We start from the raw sequence: 22,583 nt of genomic DNA on the forward strand, positions 1-22,583 counted from the left end.
CAGCTCCACACTAGGCCCCGAGCTGAACATTTCCAAAGTTCAACCCGACTACCAACTATCAGAGGGAGGGAAAAGACAGCAAGTCTACTCTGCACGTGGAGCTAAATCTGATGGTATTTAAAAGTCAACTGTATGGAAAGCATCTCCACTTAGTGCAGTCTGGCCAACTTTATCGGATATCTAATCAATACAGTTTATGAATTTAGATTATTTATGAATTTAGATTATTTAGTCCGAGTCCCCTTCCAGTTCAGCCCTCTACGACTCCTACTGTGCCCACCCAGGTGAAGCTTTGTTGAGCTCAATGGTTACAAAATACCTTATTGATGTCAAGCTGTGATAATCATCCTAAAATCCCCTAATCCTAATTCTGCACTACCCGCCACTACCCACCACTAACCACCACAGCACTACCATAGCCTCTACAGGTCAGAACCAAACAGAAAATATGACTGTCAAGTGATAAGCCCTAATAAAAAACCCATTGTTATTGTACACATGGTTATTGTTATTGTACAAAAGTGTACATATTCAGCCCACATGAACAATGTGATCTTTCCACAGTCTGTATAACTGCAGCACAGGTTTGATTGAACATTCTGTAGAAGATCCCTTGGAACACAGATAATGTCTACAAGAACAATCGTTGCTTTTAGTTTTTTTCTCATTTGTCTGTTCATGTTTGTCTGTTCTAGTTTCAAGTGATTCTCCTAATTTAACTACTAACTTACAGTACTTACACTTGCTTTTGTGTATGAAAGAAATCGGAATGTTCCCTTTTGCCCGATAACTGATTTGAAAAATGACAAGAGTAGATGTTTTTTCTGAATGGGCTTACATTAATTTAGTGGACGCCATACATCTGGGTTCCCCAATAGGATATATATATATATATATATATATATACATATATATATATATATATATATATACAAAAGAATGTGGACACCCCTATTTCAGCCACACCCGTTGTTGACAGGCGTATGAAATCAAGCACACAGCTATGCAATCTCTATAGACAAACATTGGCAGTAGAACAGCCTTACTGAAGAGCTCAGTGACATTCAACATGCCAACCTTATAGGATGCCACCTTTCCAACAAGTCAGTTTGTCAAATTTCTTCCCTGCTAGAGCTTCCCCGTCAACTGTAAGTGCTGTTATTGTGAAGTGGAAATGTCTAGGCGCAACAACGGCTCAGCCGCGAAGGAGTAGGCCACACAAGCTCACAGAACAGGACCGCTGAGTGCTGAAACGCGTAGCGCGTAAAAATAATTTTTCCTCAGTTACAACACTCACTACCGAGTTCCAAACTTCCTCTGGAAGCAATGTCAGCACAATAACTGTTCCTCGAGAGCTTGAGGAAATGGTTTCCATGGCCGAGCAGCCACACACAAGCCTAAGATCAATATGCTCAATGCCAAGAGTTGGTTGGTGGTGTAAAGCTCGCCACCATTGGACTCTGGCGCAGTGGAAAAGTGTTCTCTGGAGTGATGAATCATGCTTCACCCTCTGGCAGTCCGATGGAGTAATCTGGGTTTGGCGGATGCCAGTAGAACGCTACCTGGCGAATGCAACTGTATAGTTTGGTGGAAGATGGATAATGGTCTGGTGATGTTTTTCTTGTTTTTCATAATTCGGGCTAGGCCCTTTAGTTCCAGGAAAGGAAAATCTTAACACTACAGCATACAATGACAATCTAGATGATTCTGTGCTTCCAATTTTGTGGCAACAGTCTAGGGAAGGCCCTTTCCTGTTTCAGCATGACAATGTTGCCGTGCACAAAGCAAGGTCCATACAGAAATGGCTTGTCGAGATAGGTGTGGAAGAACATGACTGGCCTGCACACAGCGCTTACCTCTACTCCATCGAACACCTTTGGGATGAATTGGAATGCAGACTGCGAGCTAGGCCTAATAGCCCAACGTCATTGCCTGACCTCACTAATGCTCTTGTGGCTGAATGGAAGCAAGTCCATGCAGCAATGTTCAAACAACTAGAGGAAAGCTTTCACAGATGTTATAGCAGCAAAGGAGGACCAACACCATATTAATGCCCATGATTATGAAATGAGATGTTCGATGAGCAGGTGTCCATATACGTTTGGTCATGTAGTGTATATACAATGCATTCTAAAAGTATTCAGACCCCTTGACTTTTTACACATTTTTTTACGTTACAGCCTTATTCTAAAATGTATTGAATTGTTTTTCCCCCTAATCAATCTACACGCAATACCCCATAATGACAAAGCAAAAACAGTTTTTATGAAAATGTTGCACAATTATTAAAAATAAACAACTGAAATATCACATTAACTTAAGTATTCAGATGCTTTACTCAGTACTTTGTTGAAGCACCTTTGGCAGCAATTACAGCCTTGAGTCTTCTTGGATATGACACTACAAGCTTGGCAGACCTGTATTTGGGGAGTTTCTCCCATTGTTCTCTGCATATCCTCTCAAGTTCTGTCAGGTTGGATGGGGAGCGTCGCTGCACAGCTACTTTCAGGTCTCTCCAGAGATGTTAGATCAGGTTCAAGTCTGTAATCTGTCTGGGCCACTCAAGGACATTCAGAGGCTTGTCCGAAGCCACTCATGTGTTATCTTGGGTGTGTTCTTAGGGTCTTTGTCCTCTTGGAAGGTGAACCTTCGCCCCAGCTTGAGAGCTCTGGAGCAGGTTTTGATCAAGGATCTCTCTCTACTTTGCTCCATTCATGTTTCCGTCAATCCTGACGAGTCTCCCAGTAACTGGCGCTGAAAAATATCCCCACATCATGAGGCTGCCACCACTATGCTTCACCGTACTGATGGTGCCAGGTTTCCTCCAGATGTGACGCTTGGCATTCTGGCCAAAGATAATCTTGTTTATCATGTTCTGAGAGTCCTTTAGGGGCCTTTTGGCAAACTCCAAGTGGGCTGTCATGTGCCTTTTACTGAGGAGTGTCTTCCGTTTCGCCTCTCTACTATAAAGGCCTGATTGGTGGAGTGCTGCAGAGATGGTTGTCCTTCTGGAAGGTTCTCCCATCTCCACAGAGGAACTCTGGAGTTCTGTCAGAGTGACCATTGGGTTATTGGTCACTTCCCTGACCAAGGCCCTTCTCCCCCAATTGCTCAGTTTGGCCGGGCAGCCAGCTCTAAGAAGAGTCTTGGTGGTTCCAAATGTCTTCCATTTAAGAATGATGGAGGCCAATGTCTTCTTGGGGACCTTCAATGCTGCAGAAATATTTTGGTACCCTTCCCTAGATTGGTGCCTCGGCATAATCATGTATCGGAGTTCTATGGACAATTCCTTTGACCTCATGGCTTGGTTTTTGCGCTGACATGCACTGTCAACTGTGGGACCTTACATAGATATGTGTGTGCCTTTCTAAATCATGTCCAATCAATTGAATTTGCCACAGGTGGAATCCAATCAAGTCGTAGAAACATCTCAAGGATGTTCAATGGGAACAGGATGCACCTGAGCTCAATTTTGAGTCTCATAGCAAATGGTCTGAATACTTATGTAAATAAGGCATTTCTGTTTTTATTTGAAATAAATCTGCACACATTTCTAAAATCCTGTTTTTGCTTTGTCATTATGAGGTATTGTGTGTAGATTGATGAGGAAAAACATGTATTTAGTCCATTTTAGAATAAGGCTGTAACGTAACAAAACGTGGAAAAAGGGAAGGGGTCTGAATACTTTCCGAATGCACTCTATATACAGTACCGGTCCAACGTTTGAACACACCTTCACATTCAAGGCTTTTTATTTATTTTTACTATTTTCTACATTGTAGAATAACATTATAAAATAACACATATGGAATCACGTAGTAACCAAAAAAGTGTTAAACAAATCTAAATATATTTTATATTTGAGATTCTTCAAAGTAGCCACCCTTTGCCTTGATAACAGCTTCGCACCCGCTTGACCTTCTCTCAACCAGCTTTATGAGGTCGTCATCTGGAATGCATTTCAATTAACAGGTGTGCCTTCTTAAAAGTTTATTTGTGGAATTTCTTTCCTTTTAATGCGTTTGAGTCATTCAGTTGTGTTGTGACCAGGTAGGGGTGGTATACAGAAGATATCAATATTTGATAAAATACCAAGTAAATTTTATGGCAAGAACAGTTCAAATAACCAAAGAGAAACAACAGTCCATTGTTACTTTAAGACATGAAGGTCAGTCAATCCGGAACATTCAAAGAACTTTTCAAGTTTCTTCAAGTGCAGTCGCAAAAACCATCAAGTGCTTTGATGAAACTGGCTCTAATAAGGACCGCCACAAAAAAGGAAGACCCAGATTTACCTCTGCTGCTGAGGATACGTTCATTAGAATTACCAGCCTCAGATTGCAGCCCAAATAAATGCTTCACAAAGTTCAAGTAACAGACACATCTTAACATCAACTGTTCAGAGAATACTGTGTGAATCAGGCCTTCATGGTCGAATTGCTGAAAATAAAGCATTACTAAAGGACACCAATAATAAGAAGAGACTTGCTTGGCCCAAGAAACATGAGCAAAGGACCTTAGACCTGTGGAAATATGTCCTTTGGTCCAACTGCCGTGTCTTTGTGAGACGCAGAGTAGGTGAACGGATGATCTCTGCATGGAGGAGGAGGTGTGATGGTGTGGGTGTGCTTTGCTGGTGACACTGTCTGTCAGCAAATCTGGTTTGCGCTTCGTGGGACTATCATTTGTTTTTCAACAGGACAATGACCCAACATACCGCCAGGCTGTGTAAGAGCTATTTGACCAAGAAGGAGAGTGATGGAGTGCTGCATCAGATGACCTGGCCTCCACAATCACCCGACCTCGACCCAATTTTGGAGGAGTTGGCCACAGAGTGAATGAAAAGCAGCCAACAAGTCCTCAGCATATATGGGAACTCTTTCAAGACTGTTGGAAAACCATTCCAGGTGAAGCTGGTTGAGAGAATGCCAAGAGTGTGCAAAGCTGTCATCAAGGCAACGGGTGGCTACTTTGTAAAATCTAAAATTTATTTGATTTGTTTAACACTTTTTTGGTTGCTACAGGATTCCATGTGTTATTTCATAGTTTTCATGTCTTCAATATTATTCCTCAATGTAGAACATAAAATAAAGGAAAACCCTTGAATGAGTTGGTGTCCAAACTTTTGACTGGTACTGTGTATATATACACTGCTCAAAAAATAAAGGGAACACTAAAATAACACATCCTAGATCTGTATGAATGAAATATTCTTATTAAATACATTTTTCTTTACATAGTTGAATGTGCTGAGAACGAAATCACACAGAAATTATCAATGGAAATCAAATTTTTAAACCCATGGAGGTCTGGATTTGAAGTCACACTCAAAATTAAATTGGAAAACCACACTACAGGCTGATCCAACTTTGATGTAATGTCCTTAAAACAAGTCAAAATGAGGCTCAGTAGTGTGTGTGGTCTCCACGTGCCTGTATGACCTCCCTACAACGCCTGGGCATGCTCCTGATGAGGTGGCGGATGGTCTCCTCCCAGACCTGGACTAAAGCATCCGTCAACTCCTGGACAGTCTGTGGTGCAACGTGGCGTTGGTGGATAGAGCGAGACATGATGTCCCAGATGTGCTCAATTGGATTCAGCTCTGGGGAACGGGCGGGCCAGTCCATAGCATCAATGCCTTCCTCTTGCAGGAACTGCTGACACACTCTAGCCACATGAGGTCTAGCATTGTCTTGCATTAGGAGGAACCCAGGGCCAACCGCACCAGCAAGGGGTCTGAGGATCTCATCTCGGTACCTAATGGTAGTCAGGCTACCTCTGGCGAGCATATGGAGGGCTGTGCTGCCCCCCAAAGAAATGCCACCCCACACCATGACTGACCCACCACCAAACCGGTAATGCTGGAGGATGTTGCAGGCAGCAGACCGTTCTCCACGGCGTCTCCAGACTCTGTCACGTCTGTCACATGTGCTCAGTGTGAACCTGCTTTCATCTGTGAAGAGCACAGGATGCCAGTGGCGAATTTGCCAATCTTGGTGTTCTCTGGCAAATGCCAAACGTCCTGCACGGTGTTGGACTGTAAGCACAACCCCCACCTTTGGACGTCGGGCCCTCATACCACCCTCATGGAGTCTGTTTCTGACCGTTTGAGCAGACACATGCACATTTTTGGCCTGCTGGAGGTCATTTTGCCGGGCTCTGGCAGTGCTCCTCCTTGCACAAAGGTCGGAGGTAGCGGTCCTGCTGCTGGGTTGTTGCCCTCCTACGGCCTCCTCCACATCTCCTGATGTACTGGCCTGTCTCCTTGTAGCGCCTCCATGCTCTGGACACTACGCTGACAGACACAGCAAACCTTCTTGCCACAGCTCGCATTGATGTGCCATCCTGGATGAGCTGCACTACCTGAGCCACTTGTGTGGGTTGTCGACTCCGTCTCATGCTACCACTAGAGTGAAAGCACCGCCAGCATTCAAAAGTGACCAAAACATCAGCCAGGAAGCATAGGAACTGAGAAGTGGTCTGCGGTCCCCACCTGCAGAACCACTCCTTTATTGGGGGTGTCTTGCTAATTGCCTATAATTTCCACCTGTTGTCTATTCCATTTGCACAACAGCATGTGAAATGTATTGTCAATCAGTGTTGCTTCCTGAGTGGATAGTTTGATTTCACAGAAGTGTGATCGACTTGGAGTTACATTGTGTTGTTTAAGTGTTCCCTTTATTTTTTTGAGCAGTGTATATATGTATGTATATATGTGTATATGATGTATATATCTGTTTGGGTATCTTGCGGTCAATTTGCAGTTTACAAATGATTTCTAATTGTGTTCCGACCCCCGACCATCCGGGGGGCCGGAACACACAAAAGAATTGGCCCTTGGCTGAATGTAATTGGGGACCTCTGCCATAAATAAAAACATGTTCACACCAAATAACAACTTAAGTGTTTTCTTGAGTACCCAACACCAGATAAGTTTGAAAATCACATTAACCACTGAGAATCAACAAGCAAATGTACTGTATACAGTACCGAGGTTAAGCTAGACTTCATTGTAAGTCTGTACACAAATGGCTATATGTACCTATGAAATATTGTATTTATAGTGGCTAGTGAGCAGTTGTGTTTTTAAGACTCCTGTAATATTCACTTGGAATCCAATAAGTAGGATTGTAGTCTTCTTAGTCTGTGTTTACACAGGCTGCCCAATTCTAATATTTTTGTGAAGAAAAACAATATCTGATGTGAAAAGATCAGATGTTATCGGTCAAAAGACCAATTAATGGAAAAAATATCAGAATTGGGCTGCCTGCTTAAACGCAGCCTTGGGGAGAGGACTTATGAACCACCAGGTTTTCATGACATTAACAATTTTATTAAGGGTCACTCATATAGTAACTAGGAAATTGTATTTTTGGTATGTGCGACCTGAAATTTCAAACATTAACTGTGTTAATGTGTCTGACAATTTTGAGCTCATTGGATACTAACCTATGATCATTATTTCAATGCAGTAGTTTTTTCTTCTTAAACAAGCTCAAGAATGAAAGTATTGGGCCTAATTACGAGCATTCTTTGCTGACTTAGTGTTCTGTGTGTGGTAAAACTCTGTGCCTGCCATTGTCTTGATCCCTGAACTGAGTTCTTACTAGTTTCTTGCGGGGTCAGAGGTAACTTTGCTAATTAAGGGTCTCCTCGGTCTTTAGACAAACTCATCTGAGCTTAATGTTTTCACTTTCATGGCCCAGCGGCTCTGCCTGGTACCTCTCTAAGCTAATTTTGCCTGCCTGCATAGTTTTGGTGGGACCCTGTTAATCTAAGCATAGCCAGGTCAAGTTCAAACTGCCACAATGCATTTACCAAGGTCTTTAGATTCTGGTTGGTAATTTTTACAATGAAAGAAAACCCTACACATCTAAGAACCTCTTTAATGTTAATTATTTCTCCAGTTAGTAACCCCAAAGCTTTCCTGGAAACAGTTTGATGCTCCAGTAAAGCCTCACAGCTCAGTTTTAACGTTATTGAATGTAAAATGTATAATATTTTCAGAATATATTACAACCATCTTAAAACCAAAGAAACTTGAAAAAACAACATTTATGAAAACAAAACATGAACCAACGTGTTTTGCAAGGTTGTAGTAGGGTGGGGCCACAACCACTGTGTGACTCAAATAGAAATAAGATGTCTGATAAGTCTGCAGCAGAATGGAGATACAAGGATATCACATGTGGACAAATTCTGTTGGTCACTACTCAGACTACACTGATAATCAGAATGTAAGTAGAATATACAAATGTTTAAAAAATACTTCCAGATCAAAAACTTGCACATAATTTCTCCTAAAAACGATTGTGTGCCACGTGTGCAGTTAGGAGCGGATACTTTGCTCACATACAGTAGATCTCTCATTGTTTACCAATAACATCAAGATCAGAACACCTATAGATGTGGGATCTTAATTTGATCACTCTTTTGTTGCTGAGAAATGCAGATGAGCTTTGTGATTTACTGAAAACACACACCAACACACAGCTATATTAACAGTATTGCACTTTTCATATAGCCTACTTTTGTCCAGCTAATAGCCTAACCACCGCTCAAGCAACATTATAGAGTAAATATTAAAATCCTGTTGCTGCAGGATTATTTAGCTGTGACAATATAGGTCAAATTAAGATCCTACATCTGTATAACATTGCTAGATTCTTTACTCAAATATCTTATTAGCCACAAATGCAGCTCATGCATATCTCTGAATATTCATCTCTGGTGGAGCATTTAGTAGAAGAGGACACGCTGCCAAACAATCAGTCAACCAGCATAAGCAAAAATAAACATACAGTTTATAACTACTTAGACTAATGGCAGACAAATGCATGCTATTAGTCTCCAATACTGAGCCAATCTTATTCTGCTAGGATGTTATGATTTGACACATTTGAAACGCAGAGAGTTGCTGCCTGACCCCCTTTCCTGTTTATAACAATCACATACTGTACATTCTCCATGCAGTAGGTTCGTTTGATCAGGAGAATTTGGCATCAAATAACAATGGGTTGTAAATCTACACGGATCATCTTTGTAAAACCATTTATCACGACGATTAGTGACAGTCAAATAAAACAACGAATACATGCAATGTAGAGAATATCAAATCTTACCCGTTGTTGATTCCTAAGAGTTGGCTTGGGAAAACATTGGTTTCTACATCAGTAACATCCTCTGTCTCATTACAGAAACATAATATCAGTTTTTAGAATGCACTCGGACATACCAGAAATCAAAGCAATGAAAATACGTCAATGTAGTGGAGCAAATAGGATTAAACATGTTGAATGTCTGGAAACAGAGGAATTCTTTCAGGAGATAATCCCCGCTATGGATTTAACACAGTTCAGTCTTAAAGAGCTGTAATTTTTAGTTTTAAAGTGGCACCGTCACCAGAATTTCTGTAGCATAACCTAGTTAAATTAACAATCTAAACAAAATGCTATAAACTGTAATCTGTTTGTAATCACGTTTAATCAAGGATCTAAATGAAATTCAGAAAAACTGGGCACTGAAAGACAATTCCACTGCAGCACTAACAATAGGAACCCATGTACCTAGGAATCTATCAGTAAAAGTTTCAGATGAGAACCCCTACCTTCTGGCAGCTCCTCTAGTGAGGGGTGAACGAGAGTGTCCAAAATTACCTGCCTGGCACTGTAGACGGCTTACCTTGAGGACTTCCATGGGTACATGGGTCACAGTGGGCAGGTTGGAGGGCAGCGTGACATTGATGGGAGGGGTCTGGGGGCAGCTGGGGTGCAGGAGATGGTGTGCGGGGTGCCTGGTGCTCCTCTCTCTCTGTTCTCTCTGTTCCCGCTGGTCCTGCTCCTGGAGCTGGTCCCGCATCAGCTGCTGGTGGAGCAGGACACGTGACGTCTCTGTGGGGAGCACTGTGGGGCTCTGGGGGGGCTTGGGGAACCCATGTTGGTCCAGAGGATCACTGCAGGCCACGGCCCAACCAGAGCAGGGCAGTGGTGGGGAGAAAGTCACAGTCAATCAGGACACACACAGTGATAGGCTGATTGCATTATTCTGAGCCATCCAGGTTCAAACAAACATCATATTAGAATACAATTCAATGATAGAGGGAGGTAGAGAGAGGCATTATGAGTATGTGTTGGGAGCATGAGAAAGAGGATATGTGAAAGAGGTAAATAGTATGAAGGTAGCAAGCAGGTGCAGTTACAGATGTAGGACCTTAATTTGACCTTTATTGTCGCAGCAAAATAATCCTGCAGCAACAGGATTTGAATGTTGAGTCCACAATGTTGCTTGATCAGTGGTTAGGCTATTAATGAACTGAGGCTTCATGCAAAGTAGAATATTCATATTTCTGTGTGTTAGTTGTGTACCAAGATGGGGTAGCAGTCGGACATGTGTTTTGCCTTGTCCCGGCCTGTCCTGTGTAAATATTGTTTTCCTGTGGGTTTTTTCCGTATATATTTCAATCTCACTTTCCATCTAGGGACTGAATATACTCTCCTGAAACCCACCTCACCAAAATGTGGTACGGATCTGCTATTTTTATACACTGCTCAAAAAAAATAAAGGGGACACTAAAATAACACATCCTAGATCTGGATGAATGAAATATTCTTATTAAATACTTTTTTCTTTACATAGTTGAATGTGCTGACAACAAAATCACACAAAAATTATCAATGGAAATCTAATTTTTCAACCCATGGAGGTCTGGATTTGAAGTCACACTCAAAATTAAAGTGGAAAACCACACTACAGGCTGATCCAACTTTGATGTAATGTCCTTAAAACAAGTCAAAATGAGGCTCAGTAGTGTGTGTGGCCTCCGTGTGCCTGTATGACCTCCCTACAATGCCTGGGCATGCTCCTGATGAGGTGGCGGATGGTCTCCTGAGCGATCTCCTCCCAGACGTGGACTAAAGCATCCGCCAACTCCTGAACAGTCTGTGGTACAACGTGGCATTGGTGGATGGAGCAAGACATGATGTCCCAGATGTGCTCAATTGGATTCAGGTCTGGGGAATGGGCGGGCCAGTCCATAGCATCAATGCCTTCCTCTTGCAGGAACTACTGACACACTCCAGCCACATGAGGTCTAGCATGGTCTTGCATTAGGAGGAACCCAGGGCCAACCGCACCAGCATATGGTCTCACAAGGGGTCTGAGGATCTCATCTCGGTACCTAATGGCAGTCAGGATACCTCTGGCGAGCACATGGAGGGCTTTGCGGCCCCCCAACGAAATGCCACCCCACACCATGACTGACCCACTGCCAAACTGGTCATGCTGGAGGATGTTGCAGGCAAGCAGAACGTTCTCCACGGTGTCTCCAGACTGCTCAGTGTGAACCTGCTTACATCTGTGAAGAGCACAGGGCGCCAGTGGCGAATTTGCCAATCTTGGTGTTTTCTGGCAAATGCCAAACGTCCTGCACGGTGTTGGGCTGTAAGCACATCGGGCCCTCATACCACCCTCATGGAGTCTGTTTCTGACAGTTTGAGCAGACACATGCACATTTGTGGCCTGCTGGAGGTCATTTTGCAGGGCTCTGGCAGTGCTCCGCCTGCTCCCCCTTGCACAAAGGCGGAGGTAGCGGTCCTGCTGCTGGGTTGTTGCCCTCTCACGGCCTCCTCCACGTCTCCTGATGTACTGGCCTGTCTCCTCGTAGCGCCTCCATGTTCTGGACACTACGCTGACAGACACAGCAAACCTTCTTGCCACAGCTCGCATTGATGTGTCATCCTGGATGAGCTGCACTACCTGAGCCACTTGTGTGGGTTGTAGACTCCGTCTCATGCTACCACTAGAGTGAAAGCGCCGCCAGCATTCAAAAGTGACCAAAACAGCCAGGAAGCATAGGAACTGAGAAGTGGTCTGGTCACCACCTGCAGAACCACTCCTTTATTGGGGGTATCTTGCTAATTGCCTATAATTTCCACCTGTTGTCTATTCCATTTGCATAACAGCATGTTATGGTCTGCCAGCGTAATCGTCAACAGGCTCTTCCGTTGCGACGTCGCCAAAAGCCCATCTATCCCCGGCCCGCTAGCTGTATGAATCGCCGTGTTTCCAGCTCACCTAGCATAGTAGCGACTACTGAATCGGCTCCCTGACTCACCTATTGCTACTCATTGGACTCTATTATCACTCGGCAACACATGCCTCTCCCTAATGTCAATATGCCTTGTCTATTGCTGTTTTGGTTAGTGATTATTGTCTTATTTCACTGTAGAGCCCCCAGGCCTACCCAATATGCCTTAGATAGCCCTTTTGTCCCACCCCCCACACATGCGGTGACCTCATCTGGCTTAACTGGTGCCTCTAGAGACAAACCTCTCACATCGTCACTCAATGTCTAGGTTTAACTCCACTGTACTCACATCCTACCATACCTTTGTCAGTATATTATGCCTTGAATCTATTCTTCCAAGCCCAGAAATCCTTTCACTCTCTGTTCCGAACACACTAGACGACCAGTTCTTATAGCCTTTAGCCATACCCTTGTCCGACTCCTCCTCTGTTCCTCTGGTGATGTAGAGGTTAATCCAGGCCCTGCAGCCCCCAGTACCACTCCAATTCCCCAGGCGCTCTCATTTGTTGACTTCTGTAACCGTAAAAGCCTTGGTTTCATGCATGTTAACATCAGAAGCCTCCTCCCCAAGTTTGTTTTATTCACTGCTTTAGCACACTCTGCCAACCCGGATGTCCTAGCCGTGTCTGAATCCTGGCTTAGGAAGGCCACCAAAAATACTGACATTTCCACCCCCAACTACAACATTTTCTGACACGATAGAACTGCCAAAGGATGTGGAGTTGCAATCTACTGCAGAGATAGCCTCCATAGTTCTGTCATACTATCCAGGCCTGTGCCCAAACAATTCAAGCTTCTACTTCTAAAAATCCACCTTTCCAGAAATAAGTCTCTCACTGTTGCCGCTTGTTATAGACCCCCCTCAGCCCCTAGCTGTGCCCTGGACACCATATGTGAATTGATTGCCCCCTATCTATCTTCAGAGTTTGTACTGTTAGGTGACCTAAACTGGGATATACTTAAGACCCAGGCTGTCCTTCAATCTAATCTAGATGCCCTCAATCTCACACAAATTATCAAGTAGCCTACCAGGTACAACACCAAATCCGTAAACATGGGCAGCCTCATAGATATCATCCTGACCAACTTGCCCTCTAAATACACCTCTAATGTCTTCAACCAGGATTTCAACGATCACTGTCTCATTGCCTGCGTCCGTAAACGCTCCCTAAAACACTTCAGCGAGCAGGACTTTCTAATCGACCTGGCCCGGGTATCATGGAAGGATATTGACCTCATTCCTTCAGTAGAGGATGCCTGGTTGTTCTTTAAAAGTGCTTTCCTCACCATCTATAAGCATGCCCTTGAAGAAAATGTAGAACTAAGAACAGATTTAGCCCTTGGTTCACCCCAGATTTGACTGCCCTTGACCAGCACAAAAACATCCTGTGCCATTCTGCATTAGCATTGAATAGCCCCCGCGATATGCAACTTTTCAGGGACGTCAGGAATCAATATACACAGCCAGTTAGAAAAGCTAAGGCTAGCTTTCTCAAACAGAAATGTGCATCCTGTAGCACTAATTCCAAAAAGTTTTGGGACACTGTAAAGTCCATGGAGAATAAGAGCACCTCCTCCCAGCTGCCCACTGCACTGAGGCAAGGAAACGTTGTCACCACCGATAAATCTATGATAATCGATCATTTCAATAAGCATTTTTCTATGGTTGGCCATGCTTTCCACCTGGCTACCCCTACCCTGGCCAACAGCTCTGCACCCCCTGCACCAACTACATCTCAGATAGAGATCAGTGTGTCAAATCCGAGGGCATGTTTTCCGGACCCGTGGCAGTCTCTATGGGGGTTAAATTCTCAGGCTGACTCTTTTCTCTTGCTGCTGGTGATTCTCTGATCCACCTCTATGCAGACGACACCATTCTGTATACATCTGGCCCTTCTTTGGACACTGTGTTAGCAAACCTCCAAACGAACTTCAGTGCCATACAACACTCCTTCCATGGCCTCTAACTGCTTTAAAATGCAAGTAAAATTAAATGCATGCTCTTCAACCGATTGCTGCCCGCACCCGCCCGCCCGACCAACATCACTATTCTGGACGGTTCTACCGGTTCTACAGAATACAAATACCTAGGTGTCTGGTTAGACTGTAAGCTCTCCTTCCAAACTAACATTAAGCATCTTCAATCCAAAATTAAATCTAGAATCGGCTTCCTATTTCGCAACAAAGCCTCCTTCACTCATGCTTCCAAACATACCCTCGGAAAACTGACTATCCTACCGATCCTTGACTTTGGCGATATCATTTACAAAATAGCCTCCAACACTCTACTCAGCAAATAGGATGCAGTCTATCACAGTTCCATCCATTTTGTCACCAAAGCCCCATATACTACCCACCACTGTGACCTGTACGCTCTCGTTGGCTGGTCCTTGCTACATATTCGTCTCCAAACCCACTGGCTTCAGGTCATCTATACGTCTTTGCTAGGTAAAGCTCTGCCTTATCTCAGCTCACTGGTCACCATAGCAAAACCCACCTGTAGCACGCGCTCCCGCAGGTATATTTCAATGGACATCCCCAAAGCCAACACCTTCTTTGGCTGCTTTTCCTTCCAATTGTCTGCTGCCAATGACTGGAACAAATTGCAAAAATCATTGAAGCTGGAGAGTTATATCCCCCTGTCTATCTTTAAGCATCAGCTGTCAGAGCAATTTACAGATCACTGTGCCTGTACACAGCCAACTACCTCATCCCCATATTGTTATTTATCTTCTTGCTCTTTTGCACCCAAGTATCTCTACTTGCACATCATCATCTGCACATCTGTCACTCCAGTGTTAATTGCTAAATTGTAATTATTGTGCCTCTATGGCCTATTTATTGCCTTACCTCCCTAATATTCTCCATTTGCACACACTGTATATACATTTCTCTATTGTGTTATTGACTAGACGTTTGTTTATGTGTAACTCTGTGTTGTTGTTTTTGTCGCACGGCTTTGCTTTATCATGGCCAGGTCGCAGTTGTAAATGAGAACTTGTTCTCAACTGGCCTACCTGGTTAAATAAAGGTGAAATAAATATATTTTTTTTATGTTAGTGCGGGTTCTCAGTGAATTTATGTAAATCACGAAGCTCATCTACATTTCTGCTCATCTTGCAGGAAAATTCTTTTCAACCAAAGAGTGATCCTATACATGTAGTTCCTAGATGTAACTGCACCTGCTTGCTACCTTCATAATATGTACCTCTTTCACATATCCTCCTTCTCATGCTTCCAACACATGCTCATATAATCTCAGAGACCTGGCAAGTGGCAACAGCAGACTGGCTTGGAACAAGACTCCACATCTAGTTTCATAAAACAATGCACTCTTACTCACGGGCATAAATACAAATGTTTTAACCAATCAGAATTTTAAGATTAGACTCACCCATTGCATAAATGAGCAATAAGTCATTCCTCTCCATCTATCACTATAATCTCCCTTATGAAATAATGTACAATATGTTTCTCAAGACGGACTCTGCCCATCCCAAACCTAAATGGATGTGGCAATGCATGCGCTGTCAGGACGAGGCATTCCCTAGGTAAGTGATCCTTTTGATAAAACCACTGCAAAGCCTCTCAGCCCGTGCATCTGTGTGATAATCGCACTAATTAGCAAGTCATGTCAAATCTAGCCACGGTCTGCAACTATCACTTAGCATTACCATGCACATACTACAGCACAGTGGAGGCTTCATCATCTTATAGCTCCAACATAAATGTCTAGACAACAGTTATAGATCACAATACTACTTTTGCATTATTATATAGATAATTTGATTTCAAGTATCGATTTGTAAAAAATATATATATATGCTAGGCAGTGTTAGCTAGCGCTAGTCAGCTGTTCCTGCGCCAAAACGCAGGTATTTTCCATCCTATAGCTTGTTCTCCATCTTCTTTTTAAATCGTGAGCCAACATGTTTTCAGCACTTTTATTTCCATGACTGATCAAAACAAATGTTCTCATATGCTCTCTTGTCTCGCTGCAGCAGACATATAGTGAGTAATAAGTTTGAAACATCAAATCGCAATAAAATCGTAGGATCGAAACGCAAGTATCGCGAGAATTGTAATACATATTGTGTCGGCACCTAAGTACCGTGATAATATTGCATCGTGAGTTCCCTGGCAATTAATACATATCATATCGGCATCTAAGTATTGTGATAATATCGCATTGTGAGGTCCCTGGCAATTAATACATATCGTATCTTCGGCACCTCAGTATCGCGATAATATCGCATCGTGAGGTCCCGGGCAATGGCTCTCGTCTATGGACATACAGTTAAAGTAACTATACATACGTTGATAAAGGCCTTTATAAAGACATGAAGTTTGTGTAGTTTGTGGCCACTTAAGGTACAGAGAGACATCAGGGAGAGGGTACAGAAATTTACCAAACCAAATATCAAATCATCATTGTGCCTTATAGGGACAACAGCATTCCTTCCGAAGAAAACATTTATCATACTAGCATATATAGGGTAATCTTCAGGCTGTGATTGACTGACCTCATCATTGACCATAGCCACAAAACATTAACCCCTAAGAGTCTAAGCCTCTAGATGCTGTTATCTAGTAAGCTAACATATGGAATTGTTATAAGATGGACCATTTAGCTATTTGATTTAGAGTTTTTGATGAAACATTGAATTTGACTTTACTGCTATTATCCCATAGAAACGCACTGAATAACATTCATACATTGCTATTTTTTTTAAATCCCAAAACGTATCAAAAGGAAGTATGGTTTGAGGTGTCTGAGAGATATAGGAAAGCAAAAAAAAAAAAGGTTACATATGTAACCCTGGTCCCCAAAAATCATATTCAGTCATTTCTTACCTCACAGTTACAGTGACTTTCTCACGAGTCCTGTGAAGTGTGTGGGCATCGTAGAGAGTGTTCTTAAAAGTCTCAGCTTTCCATAGAGCAAAATAAGTCTTTTGAAACTGCTTAATAGTTTTTGTTGTTGTTGCTAAATTAGCAAGGCCACCATGTAGTATTAGCTTGTACTGATCAGTCGATTCATTTATAATTATAGAATAGGTTGTAATAGCAGTGTGTCCCACACATTAAATAATCATTATTATTATGGATGCTAATTATGGATGCTAAGCTAATAAAAAGGTCTGGTGACAGAATGATCCAGACCGCTGAGATAAATTAAACACATCACAATGCAAGGATGTCTCAATGTTTAATCTACTTCCTAATCTTAATACATTTAAATAGCACAACATGCTATTGAGATATTTGAAATGTATTGAGACACTGTGAAATGTATAGATATGCAACAATGCAGTTATTGTTCCATATATCACTAGAGTGGCTTTTGCCAATTCACTAACATACATTTTCTGGTCTGGTTAGCAGTTACAAAGTATCAAATTGCAGCCAGGGACAATCCTTCAAAAGGCTGATTGAAGAGAACCAAATATGCTCAGGCAATATCATACACCTGGAATATATATATATATTTTTTTAAAGAATCATAATATTGGTAAAAGCACGTAGCAAGAAGAATTTGGGAGCACATGCACCGAACTCACTGGGGATACCAATTCAGTATTCAAATATAAAATTGACAAAGTTGTTTCTTCCCATAAAATATCCTAAAATATCAAAGAAAAACAAGCATGCATGACAACTAGGGGAGGACTGACCTCAATGTCCCATGCCGCTAGATAAAACACAATGTTCTCCAGCCATTTCCTCCATAGTAATCAATAGTAAACCAGAGTAAACAACTACCCTTGGCCACAAATCATCAAGTGTTGCCAATTGGGTAGATATGGCAATGGTGAAAGGTTTAGCACCAAGCATGCATGCATCAATAAGTGGTTCCAACCAATAAACCTAGATAACCCCAGAAGTTATGTTGAATCGAAACTGGAAGAAGTAAACTCTCAAAGCAATTACAAAGCGAGGTATAATAATGTGTCAAATAGCCTAAATATTGTTAAGTATGAGCAGATTACACTCTGTAGATTAGGTATCATAATGTATTTCATGAAAGACAGTTGATAATGTCCTACCTTTTTATTATCATGATTGGCAGTGGCTCTTTTGAGACTAACATCAATATGTATGTGGTTTAAAACCTAGGGTCCTTTTAAAGGACAAGAGGATGGCCGTACTTCCGGTTATGACACAATAATGTCTCACTTTCAGATCCCCACTCTGCTTTCTGAAGTATCGTTGAATGTCTAGAGGTAATATGCCTTACATGCAATTAGCTGTGATACTTTCATTGATAATGTTGATTATTTACACTAAACATGATAAATAAATCCAGATACACTCCCTCTAACCATATTTCACGTTGGGAAAAATTTGGGTAACACTATATTTATTGCAATAACATATATGTCTGTAAAAACATGTAAACGCAAACGGTTTGTATCCTGCAGCGCAAATGTGTTGACTTGCTTCTTTTGAAACATGACTGTTCATCATTCTGACCTAGTAAATGATCAGTTTGTCTCAGATACACACCACATGCACACAATAAAACACACAGCCGTACACAAAACACTCGTAAAAAAAAGACATGTTGAGACACTAAACTCATAAAAATACATGTTGAGACACTAAACTCATAAAAATACATGGTGTTTCTAAATAATTGCTGCAAAACAATCCTAAAGATATCTTTGGAAGACCTTGTGATTTTTACTAAAATATCTGAGTCTCCATCTCAAAGTACACATTTTCCAAGACACTTATTTCAATATATTTAGTACAGCCTGTGGTCACAGAATAACAGGAAGGATGGGCTGTGATTCAACTGTTTCCATGTAGTAATGGTATAAAAATAAAGTGTTCTCTGTTCCAGACTCTAGTAAAATGTTTCACCTTCCTATTGTTGCATGAGTGGAAATCCTCTACTAGTAAAGTCCTCTACTATAGTTCAATAACTTTGAGATAAAAATGAATCACTCTGTAGGATCCTGTTCCACAACTTATTATTATCAGTGCATTGCCATCCATTTCATAATTCACATGCCATTTCACAATATCACAGATGACAACATGTTAACCTGCCAAATAAGTAAGCTAATGGCATGTAGGGTCTTAAGTTATGGAGAGGTACACAGAAGTGCTATTGCATGTATCCAAATGCAGTGGGTGAATACTGAATAGGCCCGAGCCTATATAGTATCTCTCTTGCAACAACATTTGTTTCAAGGATATTATTCTAAAGGAAATCCCAGCAAAATAAGGTAATCATTAGCAGTTAAATAAAGCAAGGAGTGGAAGGTAATGCCATAACACAAACCAAACCAAGATTGTTGCGCAACACATACACAAGACGCTTCATAAGTAACACCAGTCTTCGCATTGGCATATCAACTTGGTTCATAGCAAATGCACAGTATCTCTGAATGAAGTAACTAATTAGATATTTTAGTATACTGGAATATCTGTCCACTACTTTATGAGGTATGAAAATCCACATCTGATTTCACATGTGGGAAATCACATGATTTCAGATGCAACATCATATGTGAAATTATGTGAAAACGTGTTTTTAGAACACTTCACATGTGATCACGTGTTATCACATGTATATTTTCATGTTATCACATGTTATCAAATTAACGCCAGACAAGATCACGTGATTACATGAAAATGTGTTTTTGGACCACTTTAGTAATGGGAGTTAAAGCACCATCTTGTGTTCACTTCACAAGTACACAGATAATATACTGTAATACATTTACTTTAATGTATAAAATGCTGTAATATTACAAAAACTCAGTAGAGTATCAGATAGCATACTGGTTCAGTACAGTTTACCTTAGAGGGGAATATGATTGAGTAGAAATTATAATCAACCAAATTGAATCCATACAAAATCATCAAGACATTCTGTGCTGTATACAGTACATGTACAGAAGATCTCACTCACATTTCTGCATTCATGTAACCAAATTGCATAGCCTTAAATAGCAAACATGTCCATTTTGAAAGTAGTTACATGACTGATCTCATTGAACATTTTCAGTTTCATTGACTGCATCAGGTGAGTATACAGACACTTCCCGTTCAGTGAATCCATGTCACATGTTTGTACAGCTCACAGACATGTCATCTCAATCCCTTGGGGCAAATTCCTGCTCTCTCAATCTGCATCTTTCCTATAAGGGACCACACCTTCATACACCACCCAGACAGGGAGGCCTGTCAGAGCAAGCTTGACAACACAAAGCAGTATGTTAGCATCACTGTGGGATCAGTTGAATAACGATTACAATAAGGTGCCGGACGGGACAACCCATTCACAACAGGGATAACTGTCTCTGCAAAAAGGACGTCTGCTCTGATAAAAAGGTGATTCTATGCCAGGATAGTCTGAAAATATTTGTGCATGTCAAACATCCTTCCTCCTAGAACAATCTGAGATACCACATGACAATACCAGTCTTTTCACATCTGTGGCCATGTGAGATTTGGTTATGGGTGCCAATTTTACTTTCTGCACAGTTCTGGTCAATCTTAAGACAAAGGTACAAACCTGATAAGCACACAACGGCCATATTCATTATTTTATCATGATAAAGATTCATGTATATCAATAAGGTTTCAGCAATTCTGCTGGACAGAATTATACACTTGCTACACTTCAGTGATGTACATTTACCACAGAGAAGGGAGAGGGAGAAAGAAATGTGAAACATGCTCAGCTCCAGTGCTTAAAGCATTGAATTGGATGAACACTGGAGAGCAGTGTTCAGACAAGGTCTTCATTCCAGGGGTAATGCAGTTCAGTAAATGAGTCACATGTTGTCTCCACATTGGTGCTACCTACAGTCCAAACAGAGAATGGCCCATGATGTACATGTTACACCCACTGGGCAAAAACTGGTTGAATCAACTTTGTTTCCACGTCATTTCAACACAAACATCTGATGACATTGAATAAACATGGAAACTCGTTGTTTTTTTCCACAGACAACTATTATTAACCTAAATCCAATGACATAGTGACATTTTTTGTTGATTTCATGTTGAATTCACGTTAGTTGACAACTCAACCAAATGTACGTGAACTGGGCACAGAGATGAACTGACGTCTGTGCCCAGTGGGACAGAATAGACTTACTCTGATGATCCATCATAATTTTAGCTAATTAGACACATTCATATATTTGAAAACATCAACAAACCATGTGCACTTTAATGAGCCTGTCTGTCAGATTTACTGCACTACACGGTGTTGACAAATTTAGCTTAATCTGCACTGAAAATCCAGAGTGGGAAATATGCATACAGGGATACATATCTGGTTTGCTTTAGTCTTAAACCTGGTGTCCCCAAATGCAATGGATTATTGGGTTATGATGTTTTATTTAAGTAGCATGGTATCTGCACAATATGTTGCTAAAATGTCAGGAAAGTTGCTTGAAAGGTTTAGAAATAAAATCTCACATTTCTGGTGAAACATTTTGGCTGAATGTGCAGATCTGTCTATCAGCAATTATAAAGAACATTCATAAATGAATCATCATCATACTCATCCAGCTCCAGGGCAGGCAGTAGGTTGTAAACATCTGGACTGACCTGTTTTTCAAGGGCTTGCTTTTCAACTCGTTAAACGTTTTGGATTCGTCCTGAAAATCTTTGTCGACCTCAATATCTGGAACAATTCCTGAGTCTGACGGCATTCTTTCCCCGTGAAACTTTCGCACGTATTGACAGTGGCTAAAATACAAATATCCTAAACAAATTTGATAAACTGTCATTTGAAAACATTTGTTATTTTCCGCAGTTATGTACTCTGAACACTCTAGATGGCGCCAAATAAAATAAACAACTGATTGTTTTCTGTGACGTTCCTCAGTGGTGATGATTAGGCATATACAGAGAAAACAAAAGCCAGCTAAAATAATGCAATTTATACATGTTACAAACTAAAGATATTCTACAATATTGTTGTTTTTAATACCTAGAATACTATACCAAAATGTTTCTGGCATAAATTAAGATATTAGGCTACTGTGCCAATTAGTGTACATTAAATCCACTAGATGGTAGTGTAAATCAAGAGGAAGTCCAGGATTATCCACTCAAGTCTGTTATCGCTGTACAAATATTGTACAAACTGATGTCGTCAAAACCAGGATAAAAAACGTAGCTTGAAAATATTATAAAAAATCTATTAATGTTTTAGAATAGTCGTTAATGTTAAAATTGTATTTGAAAGTGTTTTCTAGAGTAAGAATGTTTGCATTTTTTTCAAATTAACACAAAAACGAACTCTTCCTATGTCACATGGTCTGGTCTTAAATATATATTTTTTCTAATATTGCATTTTGTTACACTTTCGTTAAGATCAACATTATGAAATATATGCAGGAAATGAACAGTGTTGTTATTTTTGTATTTAATTTTTATTTAACCTTTATTTAACTAGGCAAGTCAGTTAATTAATAATACATTTTACAATAACATCCTACTAATATGCTAATATGCTAATATGGCT

At 41.2% G+C, this 22,583-nt stretch overlaps 1 protein-coding gene across 3 annotated transcripts in view; it reads right to left on the reverse strand.

Moving 5' to 3' along the window:
• Positions 1–22,094, reverse strand: part of mitfa (melanocyte inducing transcription factor a) — a 49,603-nt gene extending 27,509 nt beyond the window's left edge. Inside the window, exons 1-2 of one of the 3 annotated variants that reach the window (XM_035777294.2) lie at positions 21,662–22,094; positions 9,682–9,952 (exon numbers count right to left, since the gene is read on the reverse strand). In XM_035777294.2, coding sequence (XP_035633187.1) covers positions 9,682–9,952; positions 21,662–21,843 — 453 coding nt within the window. In that variant the 5' untranslated portion in view covers positions 21,844–22,094. Of the gene's footprint in view, positions 1–9,122; positions 9,308–9,681; positions 9,953–15,479; positions 15,613–21,661 lie in introns of those variants that run through there. The other 2 variants (XM_052526638.1, XM_052526639.1) reach the window with 2 other exon arrangements.
• Between the last annotated feature and the right edge of the window lie 489 nt (positions 22,095–22,583).

This window comes from Oncorhynchus keta, chromosome 10, assembly GCF_023373465.1.
Source record: "Oncorhynchus keta strain PuntledgeMale-10-30-2019 chromosome 10, Oket_V2, whole genome shotgun sequence".
NCBI classification, from domain to species: Eukaryota; Metazoa; Chordata; class Actinopteri; order Salmoniformes; family Salmonidae; genus Oncorhynchus; species Oncorhynchus keta.